The following is an 18,205-nucleotide window of genomic DNA, read 5'->3' as shown; positions in this document are numbered from 1 at the left end:
TGCTCGCATGAATGACATACCACTTCATCTTCAAATCCCCCAGCTAGTACGAGTGAATAAGCTCCGTCATTACTGCGTCCATGGATTCCACCAACATGGGGCCTGTGAACACCTGCTTCGCTCACCTGGAAACAGAAAAAAGCCAGTTTATAGCAGTTTTTTTTAAAGATCAAGTCACCTACAACCACTTTTAACAATAAACTTTTCTGCTTAAAATATTGTACAGAGGTTTCTGTGTCAACAGTTAATGCAAGACTGCTAATAAACGTGTGAATACCACTGTTTCTTCAGGAAGAAAAGCTAAAAGTAAGAGCAACCAGAAAACCAGCAGACAATATAGGACAGTGGTGACACTGGAAGATGTAATGGACTCTTTCCTCTTTGGGGAAAATCTCCAAGATTTTTTCCACAAGCAGTACTTAAGACTATACTCACTGCTATACTCCACTTGCACAGTCATTTAGAACAATTCAAAGGAGAAGGAGATCTACCAGTTTGGTGGCATCTTGCTATTTTTAACCTAGGAAGATCCCAGTGTAAAGATAATTTTGTCAGGGACTTGTAAGATAACACACTGTAAATGTAACCAGTGAAGAGGAATATTACCAGACTGCCCAAGGAAACAGAAGAAGCCATTGCAACACCACATGGATCATAGAGTAGTTGTCCAACCAGGATAACTCTCTATTAATAAATGTTCAAGTAATCTGCAGCATGGAAGCTTCAGCTGTAGCATAATCTGGCAACATCTGCTGGAGCATCTCTCACACAAAAACTGATTTAATAATGGTTTCAAACAACAGATTAGTAGAAAAGCCTTACGAACCTTTACTAATAAAATGAGACTATATATCAAACTATGCATTTTCTCAGCATGTTATGATAAAAATAGTGTTGGTAGAATGAAGGTTTCCAGCATAAAACCAATTACATTTCTTCTTTCTACCTTCATACCTTCTTCCAGATCTCTATTTTGCCTGTTTTTCTCATTCTGCTTCTTGCACTCCTGATCACCTTTTCCCAACCTACAGTTCTAAGCAACTTTCATGGGGGTCTATATTCCTCTGCTATACAATGCATCAAGGATCCAGCTAGTCAAAAGTGCACTTTAAACATCAGATTAGAGCTGTGTACAGCATGAAAACCATGCAAGGACACAATAATACTTCCTTGCACAATACTTCCTGTTTGCTGTTAAGAATAATGTATTTTATTTTCCTGACCCTTTAATTCATGATAATTTAGTATTTGATTTATTTTTCTAATCACTATTAAAATGACATCTTTTTCAAAATTAGCTATTAGAATATTTCTTTGCTAAATAAGAAGTGTAAGTAGCTGAAAGTCAATTACAAATTACCTCTTCCCAGCCCCATGTTGCTATGCACAACAATTTAGCACTCTCATTTAACTTTATCAGCTATTTGCCAATTTTTCCAGACCACTTATGGGTACAATGAATACAAGGCCTTTTTAGGCCTTACTGCTGCGTTCCTCTGTCCTGTTGTATCAAACATTCTTTAATTCATTCCTCCCTCCCTTTATTTAGTTTTCAGGTTTCATCAATTAAATTTAGGTTTCTGGTAGGTGATTCACCCCAAAGATGAACACTGATAGATAATTCATGTCAAAGATGCTCTTCAGATGCTCTCTCCAGAAGTAATGTTTAGTCAATTTCCTTCTAGAGAAAATAGAGTTTGTGTCATTAAAAAACTATGCAAATCAGAAATAAAGAAGTCTTTAAATTCTCATACAGTCTCTAAATTCTTATAGATTTCCTGAGAAAATCTCATTTTGTCATAAAAAACTTAGTTCATATAACAAACAAGTGTAATTTAACTTCCTATGTAGAAAGAATTTCAAATTTCTTTAAAAATGAAAAGGAGTTTAATTTGTATCCAAAATAAATTAATTGTGCATAAATGGCAATTGTCTTTTGATATTTAGTCCATATATATATATATATATATATATATATATATATATATATATACGCACACATAAATACACACATATAGTATATACACTATATATATAATATTTTGAGGGATTTTCTGATGAAAGCAGTTCTGTTGGTTTTTCCTACCAGTACTAGAAACACGAAAAGCATTAGGTTTTGTCTTACCAATAGAATTCCTAACAAAAAGGTAATCAAGTAATTCCAATTACTATTAAAGCAATGAAAATAAAAATTTATTTGGATACATTGAGTTTGCCCAAGTGATTTCAGAAAGCTTTCTTACTTATTAGACTTAACATCTGGCACCAAACAAAAAGAAAGCAAGTCATGAAAAGTTTATAAAACAAATCAGAAAGAGGCGCTTGATTTTTGGCTTGCCCCTTCTCAAGCAGTTTAAAACACTCTAGTTTTATTCTTCTAAATATGACAGAAAACATTCAGTTGCAATCATTTACATATGCAAGAGACAAAGAACTAACTGATTTAGAAAACAAAGAATGTATTTTCATGACTAGAAACAACAATGGAAAAATGAAAGAGAACCCAAAAATTGGATCAGGCTGAAGGAAAAGGGAGGAAGTTTGTAGCTTGCTGGACACTACAAAACCAGAAAAAAAATCGGTACTGGCACAAAATGCAGGTATCCCATCCTCCCTGCTTTGTTTTTTCCATAGTATGGCACTGTGGTTACATTACCAAAATGCGAAATGCACTGGGAAAATTAGTCCCTAGTCTACTCCAGATAGGGTTATTTTTCTGCCAGTTTCTTACCAACCTAGTTTACCACAGAGCCTAAAGAATATTTTGAACAGAAAATGAAACAGTTAAAAAAACCCACCAAAACCTGAATATACAGTGAATTTTAATAGCACTACAGACTTACAAAGGCTTAAGATGTTCATCAGTTTAAAAGCAGATTTGGACATCCATTACATATAGCAAAAAACACCTACAGTCAATTTGCAGTCAATGTTTTCAAAATCTGCAGTCTACTCCCCATTCATGGGATAATCTGTTCATGTGAAAAAAAACTCTTCAGAAAATACTTAACTCTATTCACTAAATATCCAACCTAAAATTTTAACATGTGAAATATGTTTATCATAATTCCAACAGACTTTTTACTAAGTTATATATAAAAAGTTGTAGCAAAAAGTTGTATGGTAAAATCAGTATAGTTCAACCCTCACTACTATCCGCATCACTTCCAATATTGGAATCATAATGTATTCGCATTACTTAGTGCTGGTGAAAATGGCAATTGTCAACTGAAATTTATTTTAGTGCCCAACCCAGTAATTACTATTCATATTTCTTTCAACTACAGCTAATACTGAAACAACATACCTGAACTCTGAATTTCCAGGTTGTCCCAACAGGAACACCAGGTATAGGCCCATAATGATTTGAAGGGACAATAGTGCATTCCTTAGTGCGACCAACACAGGCCATGCCCTAAAAATACGTCAGACAAAAGTAATCAGACCAATAAATTGCAATATTGAAGAGTATTTGTAATTTCAATGCAGAGATCACAAAATCTGTCTATTATAACAAACACATATTTCAAAATATGTTAACAGTTGTTAAAAGGAATGTAAAATTAAGTAATATGTGCTTATGGGTTTGGGAGGGGAATTGGGGGTTTTCTTTTTTTTATTCTTTTTACCTCTAGTCACCTTAATAATCCTTCCACTGCTTTAACTGCCAGTAGACAGCAAGCACGATTAAACATTGTCTTGTTTGTGCAACCCAGTACTGAATTTTGTGTAGTGCATATGCAAGCAGAATTATAGATGTAGCACATACGTGAACAATCAGAATAACAGCTATTTCTAAAACACACTCTACCTTTCCCCAGTCTCTCTGGCTTTCAGTACTGGCAGATGGCATCTTTGCTTTCTTTTTACTCTGTTTGAGCTTTTCTCCAGCCTTTACAACTTCATTAGAATCATTTTTGCAGGAAGGACAATACCTAAAAAAAGGTTTTAGTAAATTCTCAATTAACTTCATAATAATGGCAATACATTTCTGGTAGCCAAAATAGCGTCTATTTGTTTATTTTGACTGAATGTTTCAAGATAGCAAGCATATACCAGTCTCAAGCAGCTGAAGCCTACAGCTTAAAAAATGAACTCAACATGAACAAATACTGTCACTTTAAGAAAGGGGTTTTCAATATCTTTAAAGGTAGAGTGCTAGTTGCAAAACATATAACTATTTTTTCTCACATGATATATGAGAGGTGCCCATGTCACCTGTACTACCTCTTTATTTAGTCCTCCTTCATTTACATCACGTAAAGGAGAAGATAGCTGAGATGACAGTATGCTGCTAACCAGTACTCATTGTCTGATTCTGTGTCCCTGCCCAGTCTATCCTTATTTTTTGCTGGTTGCGCAATAAATTTCACTGCAGATTACTGAATGTCAAACAGAGCCAAGGTATAACATAATGTATACAGAAACACACACAATCACCCCACACAGCACTGAAGCCATTTGAACATCATGCTGGGGCTCACTCATCCTAACACAAATCCATTCTGGTAGGAAAGCAGAGACACTAGTATACTGACCACAGCAGAGAGAGAAAAGAAGTACAGTGGTCGTTCTGCTGTTTCCAGCAACATTCTTATCCCAGTCCAGGAGTAATAATATACAGGCATGTCCTTGTTTCTGGCTCCCATAGGCTGGATTTGGTTACCATACACGATTAGAAGAGGAAGCCTGATCTACATTAACACTGATAACCTCATTCAGTAAACAAAAACTACTACAACTACTACTACTGCTGGTTTGGATTTAGTAAGTTTTTTATGTGGATATGAATAGAAGGATTAATGATTAAGGTTCACAGGAACAGATTTCACTATCTCCGTAAAGGTGTTGGACCATGAAAACAATGAAGCAATGGATATAAAAAAATAATAATGTACAATACTGAAGTTATATACTATAACTTTGACAGGTATTACAGCTGCTTACAGAAAAAGCATGTAAGACCAATTAAAAGAACAAATATGACATAATGCAAGGTGAATTAACAAGGTGAAGTCACATGGTGAATGCCATGTTTCTTGATAGGGTAACAATACTATCTTAATATCTTTTAAACTGAATCTTGTAGGGACTATTAAATACTGTTTCACATACAGAGTGACTTAATCTCCACAAGATAAACTTATTCAAAGTGAAGACTTAACCCCTGAATAGAGTTCACCAGATTTTACACTCTAAAAATACAAAATGGAAATATTCCCAATTCTGAAGCAAACTGCTTCTAAATTAAGAATCAGACAACCATGATTCTTTGCTAGTATGCAGGAAGAAGGGAAGGCACAAACTTCTTCTTTGATAGGAGATACTGCTCTGATGCCCAGTGCAAATGCACTTCTACATAATGACAAGCATTAAAACAGCGCAGGGCTGGTGACACTAAGCATCTCAAAACTAGCTCACATAAGCCAGGACCACAACTGTACCTCTACCACCCTGTGACTTCATTCACAGATGCAGCTATCTTATATACTTACATATCTATATACTTACATATATAGATCTTAATGCTCCTATTCTTAGTTACACAGTAAACAAAAACAAGCTAAAAAGCTTGACAAGCATTTTCCAATGAATTTTAATTATATGAATTAAACTTCTGGAAATTCATAATTTGGAAAGTGGACCACAACTATCTCTGGAGAGGAGGAGGTTTTTTTAATCAAAAGGCTCACTATGATCCAGCCATGTGCACTCACAGCACAGAAAGCCAATCCTCATCCTGGGCTGCATCCAGAACAGGGTGGGCAGCAGATCACGGGAGATGATTCCGCCTCTCTACTCTGCTCTTGTGAGACCCCACCTACAGTGCTGCATCAGCTCTGGGACACCCAAGACAAAAAAGATATGGAACTGTTGCCAAGAGCGCAGAGGAGGGCCACCAAGCTGATCAGAGGGCTGAAGCACCTCTGCTATGAAGACAGGCTGAGAGAGCTGGGGCTGTTCAATCTGGAGAAAGGCTTCAGGCACCTTCTAACTAGTTTAGATTTTAGTAAGAAATTCTTTCCTGTGAGGATAGTTGACCCAGAAAACAGGCAGGCACTAACCAATAAACATTTTGGAATCCAGTAAGGTGTAGGAAATTGAGTTATTAATTTACAGAGAATGCTAAAACTTCCAAAAGATTTACACAGATTTTTACAAAAAATATAATCACAAGGTTAAAAGAGTTTCCATGTAATGTATTCATAGACATCTTAGACGTTTAATGAAGTCTATGAAAAACTTTACAAGAATAAAATTCTATTTATTACTCATTTATAAAGGATTAACACCTCAAATAAATCATAGGCAGGCGATAAATATGAACAGTGTAAATTGTAGACAGCTAATAAAAACATAAGAGTAATTACATATGAAATGAAGAGTAGTAATGTGGTGGTCCTTCCATAGCATGAAAAATGAATGTAGTAGAGGCAATGAAGAGCACAGGGGCAGCAGCAGGGACAAAGGATGAAGGGGTAGAGAAGCAAGAGCATAAGAGAATTGCTCAAGCAGTGAAGCTTTCAAAAAATGAAAAGGCTGACGAACAATAACTGTCAATAAATACCATCAGGTAATGTCCCAGAAGATTATAATGACCATAATGAATAAAATGAACATACCAGTCTTGAAATTTCATAATGGCCTTAAAGCTTACTACTAATCCATTGTGAACGATTTAGAAGAATTATCTTGACAGAAAACATAAGCCTTATATTAAGTAGATGGATGAAAACACCTCAGAATTTAAAAATATCTTCACTGTTTTCTCTCATGAGGTGCAAATATCAAAAAGGTACCATGTATAGAATGTCAATATAGGTAAGTAAATCATCCTTGTATATTTACCAGTCTTCATCTTCTGGTATCTTGCTTAAAGGAGGGTTCAGGCAGTAAATATGATAAGCCATATTACATTCATCACACAGGAGTTGCATGTGAGCATCCTGTTTTCCACCACACAAGTAACATGAACAAAACCGGCACTCCTTATCTGGATCAGCCCTACAGTGCTTGCATTCAGGGCCGCTTTTTCCTGTCAAAAACAAAGAAATGTCAAATGCCATGTATCTCAGCAAAGTGAATTATTATATCTAAAGGAATAATTATTTCTGAGCATGAACACTGCTCTCTTGAAAATGCGTTTCTTCTTACAATGAGGTATGTATCCAAGCTTAATAAGATTTCTTCTGCTGTACAAACAAGCCACAAAAAACATGAGTAATCATCAGCTTCTCTTTATTTTCTCATGCTCCCAAGATGTACATGCACATTCTCCCTAAAGATGAAGTTCTGCTGTCTTTTGAAGCTATACAGCTTATTTAGCTCCTTGTACGTTAGCTTGGATAACATAAGCAATAAAATAAATATTTATTTCAGAAGTTTATTCTTGAATAGAAATATGAGGTGGATCCTTGATGTATCCAGGAGTTCTGGATACTTTAACACTTTTCCTTAAGTATACCAAGAAGGAAATTAATGACTCGGATTTTGCAGAAATCCACGCTCCTTTCTATTGAAGAAGAGCATGCCCTCCCAGCTGAATAGATTTTGCAGAGAAATTGATCCATGCACTTGAAGTTATCAGTGTACATCTCTGTGGAGAGAAACTCCAGACTGAAAGTTATATAAGAAAGGTTAAGCATTGTGCTGTGTCTGCAGTCTTTCTGGAAGACCTTGAAAAATTCTTTAATCTTAAAAGATAGAATCAACTACACTTAGAGTGGGAAGAGGATGGAGTTTTGATTAAGAAAGAAGAGTCAGGGGCTGCTGATGAATTAAAAACTGACAGGGGAACACATGTGAAATGCTTCAAAAGAACTAGAGCTTTTTCATCTAAAATGCTTACACAGTTGATAGACAGCTGAAATGCCTGTACACTAGCATATGTAGCATAGGTGACAATCAGAAGAATTGTAAATGACTGTGCAAATGGAAAGCTATGATCTAATCACAAACGCTGAAACTTGGTAGGACAGATCACATGACTGGAGCATTCCAGCTGACAGCTACAAACTGTTCAGAAGGGATAGGCAAGGAAAGGAGGGGGGGCAGGCAATTTGCCCTCTCCATGAACTTGATTGCACAAACCCATATTTGAAAAACAGTGATGAACAGGTCAAGAGCTTGTGGTTAAAAATCAGAAGCCAAGCCAATAAACAGAATCTCATGGTTGGTGTTTATTACCCATCACCCAGCTGAGGATACCCTGCTGCCAAACCTCCTTACTTCACCTGCAGGAAGCATCACTCTGGCAGATTCTGATCCAGCTGCTGGGACTTATCAGGACAGTCCCTGACATCTGCTGGAAAAGCAGCTCGGCAAGATGTAAGAAGTCCAGGAGACTCCTGGACAGCATCAAGGAAAATTTCTTACGCCAGATGACAGAGAAGTGCACCTGCTACTGCACCTGTGGCTTACCAGCACAGATTAACTAACTGGAGAGGACAGGATCAGTGGCAGCCTGGGCTGAAGTGGTCATGCCCTGGTGGAATTCATGATCTCAGCAATTATGGGCCAAAGAAAGATTAAAGTCACTACTCTGAAATTTAGAAGTCTGAACTTTTAGTTATTTTAGGAATTAGTGGATGGGACCCTCTGGAAAACTGCATTCAGGGAAAAAGGAGCAGAATAAAACAGTCAGATCTTTAAGGACATTTCTTTTAGAGCCCAAGATCTCTCCATTTCTACCAGTGAGCATTCAGTTAGGGAAGGCAGGAGACCAGCATGGCTCAGTAAAGACCTCTTGGACAAAAAGAAGGAAAAGCACTGGACATGGAATCAGGGACAGGTATCCTGGGAAGAAAAGAGAAGTGCTGTCCGGTTGTGGAGGGACAATTAAGAAATTAGGAAAACTAAGGTATAGCTGGAGCTGAATTTGGCAAGGGATACAAAAAATAGTAAAAATGGCTTCTTATAGGCATATTGGTCAGAAAAGGAAGATTAAAGAAAATGTACACACACAACCCTCTCCTCCCCTCTGTCCCCCAAAATGGGACAGAATAATTACTATCCACATGGAGAAGGTAGACTTATGCAACAATTTTATTTGCCCCAGTGTTCATTAGTAATCACTCTTCCCACATCTCTCAAGTCCCTGAACCTCAAGACAGGAACTGGGGAATTGAAGTCACTCCTGGTGTAAGAGCAGATCAGGTTCAAGATTATCTGAGAACCTGAACATAGACAATACCATGGGACCCAAGGAGATGCATTCCAGGGTCCTGAGAGAATTGTAGCTGTTAACTACAACCACTCTTCATCATATATAAAAAATCATGTCTGAAAATCCACAACAGTCAGAGTAAGATCTCAGTGACTGGAGAAAAAGCTATTTCAACCTTAAAAAAAAAAAAAAAAAAAAAAAAGAGTAAAAAGCGAGAACCCAGGAATTATTGACTAGTCAGCTGCATCTCAGTGCCCAGTAAGATCACGGAGCAGAGACTCCTGGAAGACATGTCAAGACCTGGAATACAGAAGACTGGTTTAAGCCAGCCAAAATGGCTTTACCAAGGGCAAATAGTGCCTGTTGGCACAGTGGCCCTCCAACAAGGACACAATGCATCAGTTGTCAAAGGAGAACTATAGATGTCTGTATACCTGTCTGTAAGGCCTTTGATATGGACCCTCACAATATTCTGAACAAAAAATCATAGATTTATAGAATATCATGAGGGGGTAGGGATCCACAAGAATCACTCATGTCAAATTCTTGGCCCTGCAAAGGACATCCCAAAAATCCCTCCATGTATGAGAACATTGTCCAGAAGCTCCTTGAATCCCTGCCAGGCTGAGTGCTGTGACAATTTCCCTGGGAAACCTGTTCAAGTGTCCAAGCACCCTCTGGGTGAAGAATCTTTTCCTGATATCTAACCTAAACCTCCCCTGACACAGCTTTAGGCCATTCCTTCAGCTCCTGTCACTCTCACCACAGAGTACACATTGATCTGCCCTTCCTGTTCCCTTCATGAGGAAGTTGTAGATTGTGATGACTGCTCTCAGTCACTTCTCTAGGCTAAACAATCAGGCAACCTCAGCTGTTGTCTTTATAAGGCTTCCCTTCAAGGCCCTTCACCATCTTTGTGGCCCTCCTTTGTGACACTCTAACTTTATAGCTGACTTACATTCTTGCTGCTAAACTAAAGAGAGATGTGTCTGATGAATGAAATGTTAAATGGATAAGGACTTAATTGGACAGCCACATTCAAAGAGTGAATGCTCCATATCCAATGGTTTAATTGGATATGGTAAAAGCGAAAGCCATTAAGGAGTGTTGTTCTTCAAGGGTCATATTGGGAATGCTATTATTTCCTATCTACATCAATGACACACCCAGTGGTGCACCCTCAACAAGGTTATAGATGACACCAAACTGAGTGGTGTAGTTCATCAGAGATTCAGAGAATCATATTAGTTTGAAAATACCTTTAAGATCATCAAGTCTAACTACCAACCTAGCTCCACCATCATATTCAGCATTAAACCATGTCCTCCAGTGCCATATCCACTCACCTTGAGAAACCTACCAGGACGGTGATGGCACCACTTCATTAGGGAACTTGGTCTAATGATTATCTAATCAATACTCTCAGGCACGTTATGACTCACTTCAGCACCTCAATGTCCTTCTTGGAGTGAGGGGCGCAGGACTGAACAAAGGATTCAGGTGTGGCTTCCCCAATGCCAAGTACAGGTGACAATCCCTGCCCTGCTCCTGCTGGCCACTCTGTTGCTGGCACAGCCCAGGATGCCATTGTCCCTCTTGGCCACCTGGGCACTGCTGGCTCATGCTCAGCTGCTGTCACCAGCACCCCCAGGGCCTTTTCCTGTGGGCAGCTCTGCAGCCACTCTGCCCCAGCCTGTGGCACTGCCTGGGGCTGCTGTGACCCAGGGGCAGGACCAGCACTGGCCTTGTTGTACCTCACACCACTGGCCTTGGCCATGATCCAGCCTGTGCAGATCCCTCTGCAGAGCCTTCCTGCCCCCCAGCAGATCAGCACTCCCACCCAGCTTGGTGTCATCTGCAATCTCACTGAGGGCACACTCAAACCTCTCATCCACATCACTGATGAAGATATTAAACAGGACTGGCCCCAGTACTGAGCCCTGGGAGCACCACTGGTCACTGGCCACCAGCTGGATGTAGCTCCATGCACCACCAAGCTCTGGGCCCAGCCACAGCCGGGTTTTCCTGTGAACTCTGCGCCTGTCTGAGCCATGAGCAGAGTTTCTCCAGAAGAATGCTGTGGGAAACAGTATCAAAGGCTTTACTTAAGTCCAGGCAGACAACATCCACAGCCTTTCACTCAACCACCGGCTGGGTCACTGTCTGTAAGGAGACCAGGCTGGTCAAGCTGACCCTGCCTTCCACAAACTCCTGCCGGCTGGGCCTGATCCCCCGGCTGTCCTGCACACCACGCGTGAGGACACTCTGGATGACCTGCTCCATGACCTGCCCCAGCACTGAGGCCAGGCTGACACGACTGTACTTCCCCGAATATTCCTTCCAACCACTGTTAGGACAGGTCCAGAAGAGGGCCATGGAAATGATCAGAGGGCTGGAACACCTCTCCTGTGAAGAAAGGCTGGGAGAGATGGATTTGTTCAGCCTGGGCAAGGGAAGGCTTTAGGGATACCTTTGTATGGCCTTCCAGTACTTAAAGGAGGTATATCAGAAACACAGAGAAAGATTTTTTACCGAGATCAGTAATGACAGGGAGCAACAATAATGAAAACTATGAGCAATTTTAAATTGAAAGAAATGTGATTTAGACTGGATACAAGGAAGACTTTTTTTTTTATTGTGAGGGGTAAGACACTGGCACAGGTTACCCTGAGAAGGTTTGGATGCCCCATCCCTGGAGCCTTTTAAAGTCAGGTTGAATAGGACTTTGAGCAACCTGATTTAACGAAAAATACTCCTGCCCATGGCACGGAGGTTGGACTAAAACATTTTTTGAAGTCCCTTCCAACTAAAACCATTCCATGATAAGAAGTGCTAAAACTATGCTGTTTGAATCATTGGTTTTAAGATAAAAACCTTTACAATTGAAACATATAAAAGAATCACTGAAGAGGGAAGGTTACCAGCTGCAGATAGAAGCTTTTGTGAGATCTACTGACTGGAAAGCCTGAAAAATAAACATGTAAAGCTACCAGCAGTGACTATTTTGTAAAGTCTTAAAGGCAAAAATACATTTAAATATATACTTCTAAAAAACCCTCCAAAATCTATGAGAATATTGCTTCTAGTAAAGTGTAGCCTAGAAGACTTATCATGCTTTCCAAATGGAGGTAATCTATTAGTTTCAGACTTCCCTCCAAAGGTTCATTTGAAGAGAACGGGAAAATTTTATGTGTGCTGATTAATAAATCTGAGGGTTTTCTAGCATAGCTACATTAAACTCCTACCTGTGCAAGGTGCCAACACTGATTCCAGTCAGACTAAGCAATCCCAGATAACTGTTAACTCCTTTGAAAAATTTTAAAAGTGATGACTGAGCATTCCCTATGGAAACTCTATAGTCTACCTCATTTAGCTAGTAACAGACAACATGAAATGGCATATTTTTCTGTAGCTCTGAGCATCACATTGTTTAGGCCTATGTAATTAACTGGTTTCAGTTAAAAAATCAGTTTCTTAGATAAAAGGTTAGTAATTTTATTTTTAAATAGGAAAAGAGCAAAAATAACCTACATATTTTAGTTCAGTTAAATAGGTGAAGTTCTCTAGTTTCTTCAATATACAGACAAACTACACACTGTCATTTTCATGATATGACTTTCATTTTCCACATTTTTGTTTTAACCATATCCTAAGTCATATGCACTAACTATAGCTGCACTATTAGTCATATGAAGACAGGTCTGTTCATCTCAACCAACAATGCAGAGTTTAGTTGCATAAATAATTTAATATTAACTTTTTTGAAGAAGAAGAAGGAATTAGCACAAGTTTGGATTCTGGGAGTAATATATTTTGATACCCAGGTGTTATTTGCATGTTGCATATAAATGTTTTTAACATATTTACAACTATTTTGCTTCTCAGATTTTTTTATTTCTAATATAATTTTCTAATAGGCTTAGTCTTACTCCTTTTCTCAGTTGCAGAATTTTACTTCCATTAATTAATGAGAAAATTACTATTTTTAACTGTAACTGCTAAATTTATATTAACATCACTTTACATATACAAAACCTAACTATTATGTGACCATGCTCAAGAAAAAATGAGTTTTTCTGCAGAGACATCCTAGTCTGTTTATCTGATAAAGATTATTTCCATATTGGGCATTCTATCTTTTGACATGGGCGTGGAGAGTAGCTAAATATGGACAAAAATATAATCAGTGCATTTGCTGACTGTGCTTACAAAAATCTCATAGAATATTTAAGGCCAAATAATTATTTTAATTTAATCTGAAATTAAAATTAAATAAAATAATAAAATTAAATTTAAATAAAAGAATGTAATAAAATTCTGCATCTCTCCATAGTATATAAGCTAAGGGAGTTGTGTGTTTATAGATAGGCATATATATATTTAACTTTTTTTAATACACAGTACAAATGGGATTGTACGTACAATCCAGAAGGAAAAGCTACACTGGTAGCCAAACTGATTATAGCATACAGCTCAACTGATAATGCACTGTGCATACTTGAACAAAGGCAAAACAGCTGACCTGGCTGGAAAACAGAATCACATGAACAGGGTTGTGTAGTGAGTGTTGACTTCAGGAAAAAGAGCAGTTCAAGAAATACAGCTGAATTCCCACATGAGTTTATTTTTCACAATTACACTTTAGAAGATTATATTTATGAATGATATTTATTTATTAAGGTTATAAACAATATGCTGAAATTAATAAGATTGTGACCAGGAATAAAATGAAACAGAACATACACAGAGGTGCAAATCTCTACACAGATGTCAGTATTTGGGTAGTTTATGCAAAGAGGTTACAAATAAAGAAACAACTATCAACACTGGAGTGAAGGAGCTGTAATAGACAACAAAGGTCTTGACTCTGGAACAATTAGAGTGGAAATCAGTGTACAAAGTAGTGAGTGGTAAGGCCACCCCTCAAATCTTGTGCTCAGCTTTGAATCCCTCATTCCAAGAAGGACACTGAGGTGCTGGAGTGTGTCCAGATTTGGCCAGTGAAGCTTGTGAAGGCTCTGGAGCACACATCCTATGAGGAGCAGCTCAGGGCGCTGGGGTTGTTTACCTCAGCTGGTAAATATAATAAGGTGACCCAAGACCTTATTGCTCTCTGCAACTATCTGAGTTTATAGCCAGGTGAGGGTCAGTCAAAAGGACAAGAGGAAATGGCCTGAAGCTGGACTAGGGGAGGTTTAGCTTGATTATTAGGAAAACTGCTTCACAGAAAGAATGGCCAAGCACTGGAAGATGTTGCCCAGAGAAGTGATGGAATTACCACCCCTGGAAGTGTTCAAAAAACACCCAGATGTGGCACTTAGGGACATGGTTTAATGGTGGACTTAATGGCCTAAAGGGTCTCTTGCCATCTAAATGATTCTATGGTAAGTAAATACTCATGTGAGCTCAAATATCACCATTGTAGACAATTCTGTATGGTCAGCAATACAATAATCACTCATTTCCTTGACACATAATTTTAAAAGTTAATTCATTATACAGTAGCTGCAGGGAAGGACTAAATGAATTGCAATAATTTTTTATGCCATTTAAAATGTTGCATATTTGCAAAATAAATAGTATGTAAGCACAAATCAGTATTTGTCGATTTTCAATTTTCTCACACTGCAATCTTTTTAAATCAAAACATGCTTTAAGATATTGCACAGATCTTTTACTGTGACCAAGAAAAAATAAAACAGAGTCGATAATTTTATTTTTTAGTAATCTAAGGGGGGTAATTCTCAAATAATGAAAATGAATAATGATTTGAGAAATTGACATTTTTACTTTTAAGAATACCACAGGGAATGGTATTTACTCCTCTGAAAAACAGTAATTTCTTTTTTTTTTTTTAGACAACAAACAAACATTGATCAGACTCATTGTACATGGAGAGCCACCTACAAAGGTTCTGAAAAATTGCATGGAGTCAGGAATGTAATGTGTAATTATAGCTAATACCTACTTGCAGACCTGCAGTTCAATCTTCAGTGTTGCTATCACAAACACTTAGCACTCCTAACTTTAATATATTTTCAAATGCAGGATAAAATGTCACACTACTTTTTAGATGAACTGCCACTAACTCCTTATTGTGGTTGTGGGGAGGTTAAGGAGGTCTTGCATAGTAACTTTTTTAGTAACATTATGCAGGGTCAACTAATCCAAACATGAATTATCCCTTTTTTTTTAATGGTACAAGCAACTTCAGTATGAAGTTCCTTATCTTTTTTTTCCCCTGACAGAATGACAAAGTTAAAGTGTATTGCTACCAACTAATTCTATTTTTGGCATTTAATAATTTATTTAAAGCTTAAATTACATGTCAGTTGCAACAGCAGTTTTGGTGGCCTGAACACCTCTCTAGAAACTTAAATGAGACTGCAAATTCATTCCGCACTGTTCATTTAGAGCATTATCAGCTGCTTCCCCTTTTCACCATTTCCGTTTCCCTGTTTCACCATTTATGACTGATAGCACTAAGATGTAAATATGTAAAGTAATATAACCATCTCACAGTAACTATACTTTTCAGAACAGAAATCTAAAAATATTTAAATGCAATTACTTTCTTGAACACAAACCAATTATTACTACTACCTCTGCATGCTGATAATTTCTAAAGAAATGTCACTCAATTTGTACTTATATTCAAATAATTTAAAAAACGCATACTTTTGAAATCTCCATCCCCAAATGTCAATGGATAGGCTCCTGGCTTTTCAATCTTGTACATTTCCTCTATAAAAAGGATTTTACAATCATTTATTGTGTCTTCTGGACCTCTGAAAAACAAAAAAGAATAAAAAGTACATTCAACTTAGTTCCTCAGAGCTAGATTCTGTACTTTTTGAATCCTAAGCAGTAAGATAAAGTAGACTTTTTTATCACTTATAGGATACTTTATTTGAATTCACACACAAAAATCAGTCTAGCATGGTAACCCCTACGAAGAATATAAAACACATATTTAGGGCTTGCTTAAAGAAAAGACTACTCCATAATCCTCAGATTGTCTGGCACTTCAGTATGTCTTCATTGACAGTTATCCAATATGACTTAATTCCCTTCTAAAATTTCAAAATGTCTTTATTGGCTGAACACAGCAGACCAAAGAAAACATTATTTTCTGGAATACAGTATCTCAAATATTATTATAAATGTACAGTACCACAAACAAACCAGAAATGTGACCTGCAAGACAGAAAAATAGTTGGAACCTATAGAGCAAGAAAAGCAGCAGAAAATTTCAAAAGCCCTTCTATGACTTTTAACTGTTTCTCAGCTCTGGAAAGCCACATACAATGTATGTTTGTAATACATCAATTACAAATAGTCCTGCTATGTCAGGTTTCAGTGTGAATTTTCAGTAATTAGTAGCAACAAATAAACCAAGATTCCACAACAACAATGCCAAAAGACTTCTAGAAAATAATTAGAAAATATTAAATGTACAGTTTTCATCTACTCTTATTAAAATGTATTTGTATCTACACAGATTGCAATTCAAATGGAAATGTATCTAAGAAGAAAACGCCATAATAACACCAGGAGTTGTTAGCACTCCCTTTTCCTTCCTCCTTAGGATGATACTGTGCTCGCTTCAACTGTCTGTTCTTTAACCATTTCAATTTACTATCTGATCTAGAAGTAAGCAGGAATTTTCAGTATAATAAAATACTTGTGCATATCTGTAATAACCTATCACAGAGGTGTCTTGAAAACATGTTTGAAGAAAGCCAGCCAGGTGGCAGATCCCAATAAAAAGATCTAGTCTGCAAAATTATATTAGATTATAGATAGCTAGGGAAACAAGATATTAGATTAATATTCAATAAGGATAACTGCAACAAGAGAACATCTTCAGAAACATCAGTCTTCAGTCTGGAATCTGTGGTTCTCTGCCCTACCTCCTGGCCTGGTCTCACCACTTCCTTTATGCTGACTACCAGTTCTTGAACTCTGACACATGATAGCCTAAGGCAGAAAAAAACTAAGCCAGGGAAAAAACACAGGTGACAAATCACTTTTTCATGGCCCTGAACACTGCAGTATTTAGGTCTCCATGGAACTGGGGTTGAGAGGACTCCATCAGTGTCTTGACTAACTTTAATTGCCTTTTAAGTGTACTAACAGCTGCTTACTTAGGCACGTGTATTTATTTTGACCTTTTTCTTTCCCAGCAGTTTCTGGAGGAAAAACATTGTTGGTCACATGCATATACAGTAAATGCTAGCAATTTTCAAATATTTAGGCTATTTGAACAGAATATGCAAATGCTGTATCAGTGCAAATACATCCAGAAGAAAAACTACTGTTTGATTTCCTGATCAGGAAAATAATGTATTTAGAATTAACTACATTTGCACCCTAAGGGAATAGTACTTTAAAGCAGTTCTGGCCATTGTAACACCTCAGGTAAGCATGCAAAGGCACTTTGAATTATCCACAATACTGAGCAATTCACAATCACAAAGGCACAATACATTCAAATGCAGAAATGACAAGATGTAAACATAATCTTTGTCAGGAAAACTTAACCACAAACTCTTAAAAGCATCAATATTTCCCACGTTATTTTGTGGACTTCAGAGAGCCTTTTATTAACTGTCCTATATTTCTTGTTTTTCCTAGATTATTTAAAGTGAAAAACAACACAAAACACCTGTTGAGATTCTTTAATGCCATAAATCTATGTTAGAACTTTTCTTACTTATAACACTGCTTGACTGCCTATCCAGTGTTACTCCTCTAGGACTTATTTCTAACAGAACTCAAAGTTGTGAATCTAATTTAAAACGAAAATACAGAATTATTACTTCTTTCACATAAAGTGAAATTTTATACTTAATGACTGATATTCTCAAATTCTAGTAAACTTCAGACAAATTTAAGCATATTTTACACCGATTTTTGCATTGTGCAATTCTTAAATATGTGTGTAGTCTATAACCACTATCCCTAGTATGAGCAAAACTGCATCTTGGAAAAACTCTTCTCTCCTCTCCACCCCTCCCCTAGTAATACTATTCCTTA

The 18,205-nt window shown here is 37.4% G+C and overlaps 1 protein-coding gene across 3 annotated transcripts in view; it reads right to left on the bottom strand.

Annotated features, from left to right (window-relative positions):
• UHRF2 (ubiquitin like with PHD and ring finger domains 2) overlaps positions 1–18,205 on the bottom strand; it is a 76,113-nt gene that overhangs the window by 17,242 nt on the left and 40,666 nt on the right. For all 3 annotated transcript variants that reach the window (XM_021531691.3, XM_021531690.3, XM_021531689.3), the window contains exons 5-9: positions 15,845–15,954; positions 6,850–7,036; positions 3,812–3,935; positions 3,308–3,415; positions 21–125 (exon numbers count right to left, since the gene is read on the bottom strand). In XM_021531691.3, coding sequence (XP_021387366.1) covers positions 21–125; positions 3,308–3,415; positions 3,812–3,935; positions 6,850–7,036; positions 15,845–15,954 — 634 coding nt within the window. The remainder of the gene's footprint in view (positions 1–20; positions 126–3,307; positions 3,416–3,811; positions 3,936–6,849; positions 7,037–15,844; positions 15,955–18,205) is intronic.

This window comes from Lonchura striata, chromosome Z, assembly GCF_046129695.1.
Source record: "Lonchura striata isolate bLonStr1 chromosome Z, bLonStr1.mat, whole genome shotgun sequence".
NCBI lineage: Eukaryota > Metazoa > Chordata > Aves > Passeriformes > Estrildidae > Lonchura > Lonchura striata.
This window is presented reverse-complemented; position numbering and strand designations above follow the sequence as displayed.